Source organism: Myxocyprinus asiaticus, chromosome 9, assembly GCF_019703515.2.
Source record: "Myxocyprinus asiaticus isolate MX2 ecotype Aquarium Trade chromosome 9, UBuf_Myxa_2, whole genome shotgun sequence".
In the NCBI taxonomy this organism is placed as follows: domain Eukaryota; kingdom Metazoa; phylum Chordata; class Actinopteri; order Cypriniformes; family Catostomidae; genus Myxocyprinus; species Myxocyprinus asiaticus.
Window position 1 is genome coordinate 37,680,874 of NC_059352.1, and position 14,439 is coordinate 37,695,312.

Consider the following 14,439-nt stretch of genomic DNA (forward strand, 5'->3'; position numbering starts at 1 on the left):
AAACGAGACTTAACAGACACAAATTCAGCAGATCTAATATCCCAAGATGAATTTAAACTCAGAATTTGAAAACAAGTTAATCATAGTAGATGTGTATTCCAGTAATTGTTTGTTAAAATTGCATTTTTTATGTATTTTTGAATAACTTAATAGAGCTGGACAAATAAAAAAATGAGCATCACTTTACTGATCAATTACCATTTACTTACTTTGTTTACTTACTACATGCCATTGTTTTAATTTAATTTTTGATAATATGGGTATCAATATTAAAGTGTTCAAAAGCTGATAAGTTTTTGCTGTGGTATAGAAATTTGTATTGAGAATCATGAACTGGTACTGGTATTGACTGCACATGAGGTAATTCTTGCTTTACCAAAACAGAAAAGAGTCAAAAGAGATAAGTCTCTTACCAAGAGTATCTTTGAGATTTTTCACCAGAGAGCCTTTCTTCAGACTGTTCTTGCGTTCGACATAGTTGGAGGGAACATAGCCCATTCTGTTGGAAGCATTTCGTACTCGCCACCACGTTTTCGTGTCATCCAGGAGCCACAATCGCTCATTTTTCCTAATGTCAAGTTCCTGGTCTTGCTGTGCCATATAGTCCCACTTGGCAACAACAATCGCCTCCTCTGACATCTTTCATGGAGTCTCTCTGAAATAAAAATAAAAAAGATCAGAATCCCTGCCAATTCCAAATGATAGAGTAATAAAAATGCTATTTGACTAAAGAGAGCCTGATTCCTGTATATCTGTGTAGATTGCCTTACTCCTGCATACTAGCTAGTGTGCAGCTTGCAGCTCTTCTTTAGACAGATGTTGCCTGGCAATCCCCAAATACTGAGCTGTGGCCACAGGGCTGAGTGACAGGAAGGATCAAGAGCCCTGCTGAACCTAGAGGTTCACTCGTTTCTGCACAAGCAGCTCTCAATGGCTCTCTCTCAAACACAAAGGGCTACATTTACACAATCTGAAAAAAAATTTACTCACCCCAATGCCATCCCAAACCCATATGAATTTCTGTCTTCTGTGGAACACAAACAAAGATATTTTGAAGAATGTATGAGGTGTTTTTGTCTATACAGACTTGTCTGTACAAGTCAATGGGGTCCAAAACTTTCAACAGGACGGCATGAGGGTGAGTAAACGATAAGACAATTATCATCTGAATCAGCTAGTTTTGTTGTTTAATTTGATATTTAACATCCACACAAGCTTTTCATCAACAGAAATACAAATATTATAGCTAACATTACTTTTCAAAGTACATCTACTGGACCAACAAAGACTGTGCAAAATGGGACAGTCTAGGCTTACATTTGCCACAATTGTGAGAGTTTTTTTTTTTTTTTTTTTTATATATGTTTCCAAATTGCTGTTTTGAATTAAAATGTTTTCTTTATATTTACCATTTTCAAATGAAAATTTAAAAATTAAATGAAGGGAAGGTTGGTGGGGTGCTGAAGGTGATGGTAAAATTGAGTGACTATTTTCCTCCAAAATCAAAAGAAACATAAGAAATTATGTTTTATAGAAAAATAAAGTCTACATTTAGGGCCATTAAGAATGAGAATTTTTACATTGTGAAATTATTTTCATGACAATTATGCACATATTATGCGCAAATTCTAAATAAATAATAAATAAAAATAAAATAAATACAAAAAGGATGGTCATTATGACATTTTCATATCGCAATGTGATTTTTTTTATTTATACATCATAGTCAGGAGAATAATCATTGAAAATAATTGGAATGGTACAAGTAAAACATACGGATGTGTTATGCTAATGAGCATTAGAGAGATAAATATGTGCTTAAGTTTCCTGAAATTACTGCCACAATGCAAAAAAAAAAAAAAAAAAAACAATTATATATATATAAATGGTCCTAAATATAGGCTACATTTTCTTTGAAAATTAATGAATTAAATTAATTATTTTTATTTTATTTATTTTATTGATTTGGGGTTAAATATGACCAGGACATTTTCTTGACATGTTTTCGTAACAAACTCCAAATTATTTTGAACACGTAAATTTCATTACCACAATAAATAATTGCAAAAAATTAAAAATGATGTTTACTATTAGTGTTACAACCCACCCTGCTAGTGGGATAAGTTGTAATAACATCATTGCTTGTGTACCTGACACTAAACCTCTCAATTAAGGGATAAGTTATACATTTTACAACTTTACCAGTACCGGTTTACCTACTACTTTAGTTTGTAGCAGATAAATATAGGAATCGTACACCAAAGTTTGACATACAGTATAGTACAAAACATCACTGTGTTACAGACAAACAAAATGTGCTACAACACTCCCTGGTCTCCCTTACTATAAAGAATGAATTAAATTAATCCAAGTGAACATAAAGAGCAACCCACAACAAGCAGCAGAATTTGATAACTGCACAGGCAACAACACGATTGCAAAAGAAAAAGTGAAAAAAACAGACAAGCGTTTAAATGTGGCATTCCCTGAGAATGCGTGTGTGTGTGTGTGTCGGAGAGAGAGAGAAAGGGAGTGTGTCAGTGAAAGAGGCTTTATTGATGCATGATGGTGCTGTGACAGGGCTGCTTCCTGCTCTGGGCACAGGCACACTCAGCATGTTGCTGTCCAATCACTCTGACAGCTGCCACGCTAGTCTGCAGGGAACAGCGGATACTTCATGATACCATACACAAACACTGTCCACTTCAGCGCTTAACACCCTCCTGCCCCCATATAGGTGAAAGCATGCTACCTCATCCATAATGTTTGAACAAAAGGATAACATGCCAGTGTGTTGAAGTGGTGGATTGGCCGTATCGCCACAAATCACAGGTTTTGTTAACTACACTTAGGGGCAGATACAAAATGACAGCTTAGAAAAGGCAGCGAGCCTGGGGTATAAACTGCTACTTTACAGGTTTAAGAGCAAACAAACACAGTAGTCACTGTCCAAGTCTGCTGCCAGATCTCCACGTTCCACTCTTTCCATTGCAGATAAAGCTGTCACATCTGTCAACACCGGGCACTGCGATTACAATGAGCAGCATTTGAAACAACGAGCAGCATTTGAAACAACAAGGGATAAAATCTCTTCAATAAACATGCTTCCTCCGAGAGCATTCCATTCCTTGTGTGGTGTTGAAAGAGTAACCTACTTTGAGTGCAGCGAGGAAAACATATATTCTTCAGGCTGACACTCGCCTGTCAAACTTAAGTATAATAAACGTGTATAATAAAATCCTTCCTAACATATGGGGTGTGGCAAAACAGAGGTCACTAGGTGCTTGCAATGCAGCATTATTCAACTATAGTGATAAACTCAAACAGTCACATTCTCTAAATATAATCCTGTTATGGTGCTCATGTGGGAGATGTGGGTTCAAATTCAGCCTGCAATGAATTCTGATCCCATTCCTCCTCTTTGCCCCTCTCAATACAGAGTTCCAGCTTTATTATAAAAGTAGTCCATGTGACTTGTGTCATTTTAATGCTTCTGAAGGCAAATTATTTTTGCAACCTGGTCTCAAAGAATCACATTACTATAACTACATTTTTGCTAAATGATTGTACATGGCTCATTGTATGCATCCTGGTGAGAGGCGCTACAACAATGAGTTTTATTCACTTTAAAATCATGAGTAAAAATGGCAGATAATCATTCCCTAAATACTTACTTCTCGTTCTGTTTAGATTTAGGGTAGGGAGGGAGGTTTCGTTGATTTAAAATGCATAGCATTACAAACCTCATCTGTTTGGGAGAACATTTAACTTGCTTTTAGTGCCATACACAGTGGACATTTTACCTTGGAACTTCCACAATATGCACAAAGAACATGTAATTTCATTTTGCAAAAATGTTGCCACAGTCACGTAATTTTCATGAGATCATGCAGAAGTTTTGGTGAGAAGCAACCCGGAATGTAAGTTATTTTTCAGTGAAAATTGTGATGTCTGTTGCCCGTTCATGAGCGCAATAAGAAAAGCTCGTTCACAGTGGCGTTCATGAGAGAACTTGAAAACAACCTCTAAAATTTATAGTGAGGCAATATCACCTGCCATTGTATTGAAAAGACGGAGATCTATCTGAACATCTTTTGTGTTCAGCATAAGAAAGAAAGTCATACAGGTTTGGAGCAACATGAGGGTGAGTAAATTATGACAGAATTTCCAATAAACTATACCTTTAAATAACTAACAGTGTGACAAATATATCCAAAGTAATCCCTCCTCCTATAGTATCACAACTAATGTATCCAGGAGTAGAACCAAAGAAGTGCTATGGGAGCTCTGGTTTTGCTCATAATGACAGCTGGAAGATACAATCAGCTCGACAACTCAAGAGAGCACTTGAGCTTCCCCAAACAAGAGTCTTTCCCAGCCTCATGCATCAGGAAGCACAGAAGCTCTCGGACAATTAACCTTTGGCAACTCATTCTCCTCTAAACACCTGCTCCAATGTTAACGCCTTTTTAGAACATAACTGCTGTGCATGCACAATGAAGCACTTTACAGTGACCCCTGTGAAATACATAATGTGAAAACACACTAAAAGAGTTAGAACCACAGAAAAAAAAAATTGAAGGAAAAAGGAGAAATAAGAAGCATTGGATGAGGTTAAGGAGAATGTTTTGCTGTCCTTATCTCTTTATTATAAAAAATGCCATGTGGGCTGAGGAGTGTGTGCTGAATAGCATCCAAATCTCTCTTAGAAGAGAGACATAATCTACCATCTGTCAGATACAGGCACAAAAAGATGCTTTTCAGATGACAATGCTCTCAGATCCCTGTACATCTGCTTGAGATCTGTTTTACTATTACACAAGTACAGTCCACACACAATCCTAATAATACTCAGACACACTAATCCAGCTCTTAAAGACACTGTCTTTAATGGTATTATTGTGAGATTTAATGTTCTCAATTTCTTTATCTATGCATGAAGAGAGATAGAGAACAAGGTCAGAAATTAACCTTGGGCATGGGGCAAAAATGCCACCAAAAGTGACCAAAATACCTAAAATGTAGGGTGTAAACTAAATGTTGCGCCCCCGCAATATTTATAATCTAACAGCCAGGGTATTGATGCGCAGTGGCGGGTAATTTTACACATTTACCCGCCACTGTCGACAAGAAACGCCGGTAGACACAAAGACGTGTGCTTGAGGAAATACATGAGATTATATTTTGAAGAACAGACAAAAGAAATGCCGGAAATGAACGTGTTTGATTTGCTTTTTTGTTCAGAAGTTCATTTGCGCTTTGGCGCCAACGGGCACAGTGCGACCGTGTCTCGCAGAACACCCGCAAGTGGTGAGTTCTCAATTTTTTTTCTCTGGCAGTCGTCTGGGAGCAGTTTGTAAGAATAGTGTTGTCTATGAGAATGCTGCATAGCATCTCAGACTCAGGATGCATATGCAAATAACATGCAATGACACTTGGACTACAGGTGAATTGTCATGTGTGTCATAATTCAGTACAGCCCCAGAAATGGTTCTTGAACAAGTTTGCTCTTTAGCCTCCATTTGTATGTTGCAAAATTATCATTATGATAATAGTAGTAGCCTATGGTAAATACATGTTACATTCTAAATTAACAAAATTATTTTTATAAGTTAAAAAATATATATTTATTTGTTGAATACAAATAATGCAGCATTTGCACTAACTCACCTAGCTCAGACAACGCACTGACTGGTCGATTGGTAGTTTTGCACGTCCCAACCTTTTACCTACAAATTATATATTACAGAGTGAAACAATTGTCATTTCAGACATAACTGTTCTTCAATAGACATTTCTTTCTGAGAAAAAGGAGTTAACGTTTTTTTTTTTTTTTTTTTTTCTTTTTAGAAGTTTTTATATCAAAACATCAAATCGCAGTACTTACAGAACCGCAATATCGCAATACATATCGAATCGGCTAGGAAATATCATTGTAATATCGAATCGGGAGGTCTGTGGCAATTCCCAGCCCTAGTGATTAGCACTTTAAAGTTCCAAAAAGCACAGACAATCATAGTAAAAGCAATCCATATGACTCCAGTTATTAATGTCTAAAGCAATACGATCACTTTGGGTGAGGAACAGATCAATATATTCAATATTCTCTGATGCTTGTCCACAACAGGACTCTGTTCCCTCTGCCTCTCGCGTGACGTTAGCATGTTCATGCAAGAGCTGAAGTGATACAACCGGATCTCAATTTGTTTACAAGAGAATGCTGTTCACAAGTTTAACTGGTTTAGCTTTCATTTGAACATGCCAGCATGCTTACGTCACTCGAGAGGTAGAGGGAACCGAGTCCCGTTGTGGACAGGCATCGGATAGCAACCGCAAGTAAACAATTATAGTAAAAAGAACTTAAATATTGATCTGTTTCTCACCCAAGGTGATCATATTGCTTTAGAAGACATTCATTTAACTACTGGAGTCATATGGATTGCTTTTACTATGATTGTCTGTACTTTTTGGAGCTTTAAAGTGCTAATCACCATCCACTTGCATTATATGGGCCTACAGAGCTGAAATATTCTTCTAAAAATCTTTGTTTGTGTTCTGCTGAAGAAAGAAAGTCATAAACATCTGGGATGGCATGAGAGTGAGTAAATGATGAATGAATTTTCATTCATTATTCACTTTCATATGTTTCACTTCCAATTAAACCCACAAGCTGTTATTTTGCGAGAAGGAAAACCTTTGAGATTCCATGTTTATTTGGAAAATATTTCTTTCATCTCCTTCTCTGTGTCAATGCATGTCATTAAAGGCCCAGGAATACTTGATTTTTCAGCGTTCCAGATCAGATCACACTGGGTCGACCACGTTGCCTTTCAAAGTATACTCTTTTGACGGCGAGCAAATATGAACGTGTTTGACGCATGCGCACTATGACTTCTTTGTGACAGTCTTTTATACAGTCAACGGCAGGTGCATACACTAACGATGCGTGCAGACAAAGATTGCACCGATGTCGAAATTTGCGTAACGCATACTGTGCATGTTCTTAACATCTAAACGGACAACCAAAGTATACTTTGCACTTAACACTTGTAAGAACTCTCAATGACCAAGAAGATTTGCCATTATACGATCATTAACTAAAATTGCGACTGGCCAAAATCCTTTTGCATTTTTTCACGAGAGCTTGCCACAGACCTCTGCAGATGGCATGTGTATCACAGAACTACAGAAGGGGTTAATTTTCAGGAGCTGCTTTGAGTGCTATCTATACAGTGAACCTAAAATACAGTGAACCTGAGAGTTGCATTCATAATTCATGTAAAACACAAACTGAGCTCCTGAGATGGTCGGAGATCATTTGCAGCACTCACATATACAACACTATTCTTGCAAACTGTTTCCAAATGACTAGGAGAAGAATTTGAATTTTGAATTTGAAAGAGAAGAAGTGATTTTTATGCGGGAAGCGCTCACACTGTGCGTGCCACTGAACCTCTGAACAAGCAGTGAATCAGGTGAATCAGCACATTGATGGCTTTTCTTTCATCTGTTCTTCAAAATTAAATCAGATGTGTTTCAAGTGTGAAACTGTGTCTAGAGGCATTTTTTTGTCATATGTCACTTCGAGACATCTTACAGGTCACCCGCCACAGTGGCAGACAAATAACCAAAATTACCCGCCACTGCACAAAAAGTACTTGCATTTGGGGTGTGGTAATTTCATACCATGATTTCTATATTCACTTAAAATTGCCTTATTTGGATAGTAAAATGTGATTGGAATTTGAAGTGCAAAATAAATCACAATTAGATCAAATAATCGTGATTATTTACAATTATTTAATAATCACAACAGGCCCAGCCCTAGACCTTTAATTGTGATCTGTAAGTAAATTGTTCTGTTTTTAATTGTTTTCTAATATTTTAATAATATTTTATTCTAAGCCTATCTAGGTCTGGGTTTGGTTCCTTTGCAGAAACTCTGGCCCAGAGCTGTCAAATATCTGTATTCACTCGGAGGCAAGTGTTATTGAATGTGTTTGTAATATGAAGTGGATTTGATGCAAAATTACCTTTGAAAATAGTTAATGTGAAGAAAACACAAATGTCAGACAGAAATAATAATGCTGTCATAAAAGTACAAAATGCCCATAAAAAATCAATTCTAGGGGGCAAATATTGCTTCTTATTAAAAATGTTTATTTCAGATACTGGCAACAGAACAGAAGAGAGAGAGAGAGAATATGTTAGGAGGTTCCTCGATAGGTGCAGTGCATTTCCTGCTTTGTGCTAGTTCAGAGAGTCCTGGGAGCAAGAGTCCTGCTGATTTTTGATAGTTATCAGCATATTGCTGTGCTCAGTGACTCAATGACTCACTCATAACATAAAAGACACTCATGTGAAAAAGTGAATAAAGATGTAATCTGATGAAATGGTCACTGAAATTGATGAAATCAAAAACTACTGTTCATTCTTGGTATCAGTGTGTAATTCTCACTGCAGTAAGTGTAAGATATTATCTGTGTTTATGTATGTTTGACCCTGTATTCATGTGTGTATTTGAGTTAACGAGTGTGTTGCCTCGTCTCTGGATACTCTCGTTTCTTTCAGAGCTCTTTGGTAAAGCTGAACCATGCGACTGTGCACTCTTGTAACCCAGTTGCTGGGAAAGCCTTGACCCTGAGAGGAAGAAGGGATCAAGAGGGATCAAAAAAAAGTGAGGCCACACATGGGCCAGCTGTGTGACACACAGGAAGTCAGAGATGTGGCCTTAATAACTTGGAAAGTCAGAGAGAAAAAAAGAGGAGAGAAGGAGAGAGAAACAGGAAGAGAAAGTGAATGACAGCTTTGACAAAAGCCAGGGGTTGTCAACCTTTGTTGGTATCCGCCATTATATCAAACTTGGATTGGTGTTTGCTTCTCCTGACACAAACAAATGCACAAAATTTTTGCCTCACACAATATAAAAAATGCATAAATAAGTGCTTACAAATGGTACCAGCAGTTTTAGGGCGCTTAGTAATACTGCATATTCAGTAGCGGTGTTAACCACCATGCAACTGCATGGGACCCCTGTCGTTTGGAGGACATGGGGTGGGCAAAACTTTCAAGGGTTGACTGGTGACGCCTTGTTCTGTGTGCATGAGATCATGATATCCTTTTTTTTAGCGTTCTCTGAGCGGTTCATGTGCAGTGTGAAGGGAAAGTGCTGCAGGTTTACCCATTTGTGAAATTCCAAACATTTGAAGCCACTTAAGTTATTAAATATATCTAAAAACATGACACAATATCACAGAAATAGAGGTGACAGCATTTCAACAAATTTTATAATGAGGAACATGGTAAACTGTCAAATACACACTGACACAGCAGTGCACTTTTAGTGTTCTGCAAAAGTAAAGCACCAGGTAAAGGTGAAGTACATATGAGAGAAATATATCACTATTGTATAAACAAATTTTCAAAATAATAATAACAACAACAATAATTCAGTATCATATTATAGTAATAAACTTGGCAATAAAATAAATATTAAAATAAATAATAATAAATAATATTGAATCATATTAAAAATATAAGTTTGTGAAAAAAATTTCACTCTGTTTATTCACACATTTTTAATTTTTTTTTTTTTTTTGTAAAAATAGATGAGGTTAAATATAGCTTTTTTTAGTGGAAATTATCTATAACTAGATTTTCATTTCATTAAATATGTTTAATCTACTTGGCAACAATGGCTTTTTAGATGAATTAAACTTTATGATTTTAAATTACTTCTAAGTAATATCTGAGCAAATAAATACTTAAGAGACATAACAGAATATCATCAACAGGCTGAAAAAATATCTAAATATAATTTTTGGAGCCATATCACCACACCCTAGTCGGACGGCGAAATGCTCAAGGGGTAACCCTTGAGTTTACTTTGTGTCCAGATCACATTGTAACCTATGTTTTACATAGTATTTTAAGTAGTGCCCGACCGATATATCGGTCGGCCTACATTAGCCTTTTACCGATATATCGGTATCGCCGTATATTTTACCGATATGCGCCGATATGAACACTTTTTTCAGAACATATAATGCAGAAAACAATGCTTTAGAATTGGTTTCATAGCGTAGTTTGTCCAGCAGAGCACGCTCCGACTCCACTGTTTACAGAGCTGAATGGTGGCTCTGCAGACAGGGCGGAGTTCAGCAGTGTCATCACGGTAAGTTGTTAACTAGTCTGCGAAATACATACTGGAAACTTAAACAATGACCCCATCATTTTCCCTTTTCAATATAACTAATATAACATTAACCTTGTCCCCGACAATCATGTCACTCATGTCTGTTTGCTGTTAGCCAGCTATAGTTTGTCAGTGCAGTCAGTAATGTAGCAGATTGAAAGGTAAACATCAGAGCATCTTTTTGCAGCTCAGCAGACAACGGTGCGGTGGTGGATTTTGTCTGTTGTGTGTTGATTTCATGCTATGTTATTACCTAGTTGGTGAGATACAATGCTGGAAAGTAAAATAAACTACATCCGTCTTTTACTCTCCGTGACAACGAGCTTATAGCTAACTAGCTAATCACGTAGCTACTTTCATTGTTGTCAGCTGAGTGGAAGCTAATGAGTAAACATGTATTCACCAAACTGTTTTGTTCAGGATTCAGTTTGGTAACCCCTTCAACCGAACAATTCTGGTCACGTCATTTATAAAATGTAATATTTAAAAGTCTGGTTTTCCACCGTTGATAGTTTCCCCTGAACTTGCATAGCAGAATACGGTGTAACACCGCTGCTGCTGTTTATCTTGACTCGGCAGTACTAATATAGTCAGCATTTGACTGATACTAAACAGTAAAACTGATGTTTATTTAGCTATTTATTTGTATTTTTATATATTCTTTATTTTAATGGTCAGCATTTGACTGATACTAAACAGTACTGATGTTTATTTAACTATTTGTTTTATTCTTATTTATTCTTTATTTTAATGGTCAGCATTTGACTGATACTAAACATACAGTACTGATGTTTATTAAGCTATTTATTGTATTTTTATTTATTCTTTATTTTTTCATTGTTCATTTCTAGAATTTGTTGACAATGTATAATAATAATGTCAAATATTCTTCAATAAAAATATTTAAGAAAGCAGCCTTCTGAGTACCTTTGCATAGTCATATCGGTGCAAAATCGGTGCAAAATCCACATAGAAAAGGTCTGTTTTCATTCCAGCTCAAAAATTAAATATAGGTCACGTGACGCCATGCAAGAAGCAGACGTGTGAATGACGAGCTCTGAGCACTTTGCTAAATTTTGTTATAATCTAGTGAAACTCGATACACCCAGTTACACATTTGCTCTTTGAGGTAAAACATGGCAAAGAAGTCAAAATCATCGGGCTCTGGAGACATTAAAAGACAGGATGAAAGCCCCGACAGACATACAGACCGGGGACTCGATTTGGATGGTGCGGCGGGAGAAGGAATCCAGCCATCAGTTGTCCAACATATCGGTGATGATGACGAAGGATCTTGCTGAGTTGGAGGATCTCGCTGTAATACGTCGATCAATTACGGCGATGGAAATAAAATTTTCTGAGTTAGTTACAAGAGTGTCGGATGCTGAGAAACGAATTGATTATTTGGAGTCTTCAGAGAGGGAATTAAACGCTAATCTGCCCGCGACCAAAGTTGATTGGAACATCTCCTTGAAAAGCTTGAAGATCTTGAGAATAGAAGCCGCAGGAATAACGTCAGAATTGTTGGAATTCCTGAGCATGAGGTGGGCAGAGATATGATGAAATTCCTAGACGAGTTCTTCCCAAGTCTGCTCGACATAACAGGCCACAAGCTGGAAGTCGAGCATACTCACAGAGTCCCTGCTCGGAGATCTGCTGAGGGAAATAGGCCCCGATCGATTCTGGCCAAATTTCTGAGGTCATCCGATAAAGATCTCGTGTTGCGCCAGGCGAAGAGCAAAGGAAAGCTTTTTTGGAAGAACCATAATATTTTCTTGTTCCCAGACTTTGCGAGTTCGACAAGAGAGAAACGCGAACGGTTCAAGGAATGTAAGAAACTCTTACACCAGCAAAAGATCTCGTTTGCTCTGATGTTTCCAGCCAAACTGAGAATAGAAACAAAGGACGGTCGCAAAGTATTTACATGTTCCAATCAAGCAATGTCTTTTATTGAATCAATGGATGAGTAAACCATTGGATGTTTCTCATGTGAGTGGGTCGACTCACTGTACTTACACTTGAGGAAGCTGGGTGACATTTTGGTTTCTTTTTGCGTTGGCTCCGCCTAGTGGCTGGAGCTTGTTTTGTGAATAACACTTTCCTTAAAGAAGCTTTTGCATTGACGGAAGATTACTTTTGCATGGAAGTTCCTGGCCAGTTTGAGAGTGGACACTACGGATGACCGCAAAATATCTACATGCTCACACAAAGGATGTCTTTTATAAAGTTGACGGATTGAGTAAGTCATGTTATATATAGTTTTTTGCGGCCTCCGAGTGAATTGACTTGACCATCCGGGAAAACGGGATGTTGGTTTTGTTTCTTTTTGTGTTGGCTCCGCCTAGCGGCTGGAACTTGTGCCGTTTACGGGACACTGGAATGATTTCGTCATCCAGTGAACTCATAACAGCTGGCTCAATGAACATTCATTTGTCTATCCGTTGAACGGTTTTATATCAGCTGAAATTTATTTTGTGGAGGATCACACCTTTAAAACAGTTCTGTGAATTGTTCTGTGTTCATTCTTCCTTTTGGCTGGGGTTATTTTATAAAGTATTTTCTGTTATGTAATTTTGCATCACAAATTTGTGGGGCAAAATTGAGCAATCTGATGGCAAAGTTGTCATGGGGGCTCGTGGGCGTTCATGGACCTATTGAGTTTAATGGGATTGTCGCCGGTTGGCGCTTTCGTGCGCGGGGTTAATGTGCACATTTTTCTTTCTTTTTTTCTTTTTTTTCGGGGGGAAGTTTGGGGTTTGATTGTTTCACTAATGGGGAATGTGGTCTGTATAATTTTGTTTTTGACACACAGTTTATTTATTTTTATCATATCAATATGTCAGTTGTTAATATGAGTGTACTATCTCTCTCCACGTGGAATGTAAATGGGTTGGGGCACCCCATAAAAAGAAGGAAGGTTGTTACTTTTCTTAAACGTAAGAAATATGATATAGTGTTTCTTCAAAAAACACACCTTTCTCCGCAGGAAGCGGAAAAATTTGGGAAGATGTGGGGTGGACATGTTTTTTTTTAGTGTTGGCACAAGTAAGAGCAAGGGAGTCATTATATTGGTAAATAAATATCTACAATTCAAATTAAAACAGATTAAAGATAAATTAGGAAGAGTAATTATTGTTTTAGCTGAAATTCAGGGGCAAAGGTTGATTTTGGCTAATATTTATGCACCTAACGCTGATGATCAGGGCTTTTTTATAGATCTTGAAGGGATGTTGCAAGCAGCTGGCACCGCTCATGATATAATATTGGGAGGAGACTTTAATCTTTTGATGGACTCAGTCCTTGATCACAGTGAAGCAAAAGTGTGTAAGCCCCCTAGAGCAACACTGACGCTTCACAGGATGTGTAAAAATCTGGGTATTATAGATATTTGGAGACTTTTGAACCCATCTGGTAGGGACTATACATTTTTTTCATCAGTCCATAAGATTTATTCCAGAATAGATTTTTTTTTTGATATCCAAATCCCTCATTTCATCTGTTGTTGATTGCTCAATTGGAAACATCTTAGTCTCAGATCACGCCCTGGTGAGTTTAGAGGTGTTGCCACATATAGAGAAAAAGAAATCATATAGTTGGCGCCTTAATGTGTCCCTTTTGCAAAATCCTGAATTCCAACAAATGTTAAAGACTGAAATCAATGTTTATATGGAGACCAATTGCTCCTAAGTATCCACTGTGGGCGTGGCTTGGGAGGCACTTAAGGCGGTTCTTAGGGGTCGGATCAAACAGTACGCCTCATTCATCAAAAAATCCAAAGCACGAGAACTCGTGGAGTTGGAAGGAAATATTAAAAATGCCGAAGCAGAGCTGAAGCGCCGTATGTCGTCTGATGGCCTCAGAGAATTGACTCGATTGAAATACAGATATAATACTTGTAGGGCTTTACTGGTTGTTTAGATCAGTGTTACTATCAGAAATAATTGATAATTATTTCTTTAGTTATTAATTAATATTTAAATTAATTAATTGAATCTAACTCATAAAAACCTCATATGGGGCTCCAGTAAATGTAGTGCGATATGTTTAGGAGCGGGTTTGGTTATTAGCAATAATTAATAATTATCAAAGATAATTATTAATTATTAAAATCAATAGAACATTGATGAGAATCAATGTTAGCTTTTCTAATCCTTTAAATCAACAATTATCAAAGATAATCATTAATTGTTAACATCGATGAAACATTAATTAAAATTAACACTAGTTTATTGATCATTCAAATT

General features: G+C 37.1%; 1 protein-coding gene across 3 annotated transcripts in view; it reads right to left on the reverse strand.

The window, feature by feature from the left end:
* The window catches only part of LOC127446624 (cytoplasmic protein NCK2-like), a 91,050-nt gene that overhangs the window by 30,160 nt on the left and 46,451 nt on the right, over positions 1 to 14,439 (reverse strand). For 2 of the 3 annotated variants that reach the window (XM_051707701.1, XM_051707698.1), the window contains exon 2: positions 414 to 655. In XM_051707701.1, the coding sequence (XP_051563661.1) occupies positions 414 to 639 (226 nt within the window). In that variant the 5' untranslated portion in view covers positions 640 to 655. Of the gene's footprint in view, positions 1 to 413; positions 656 to 770; positions 1,238 to 14,439 lie in introns of those variants that run through there. The other variant, XM_051707699.1, reaches the window with a different exon arrangement.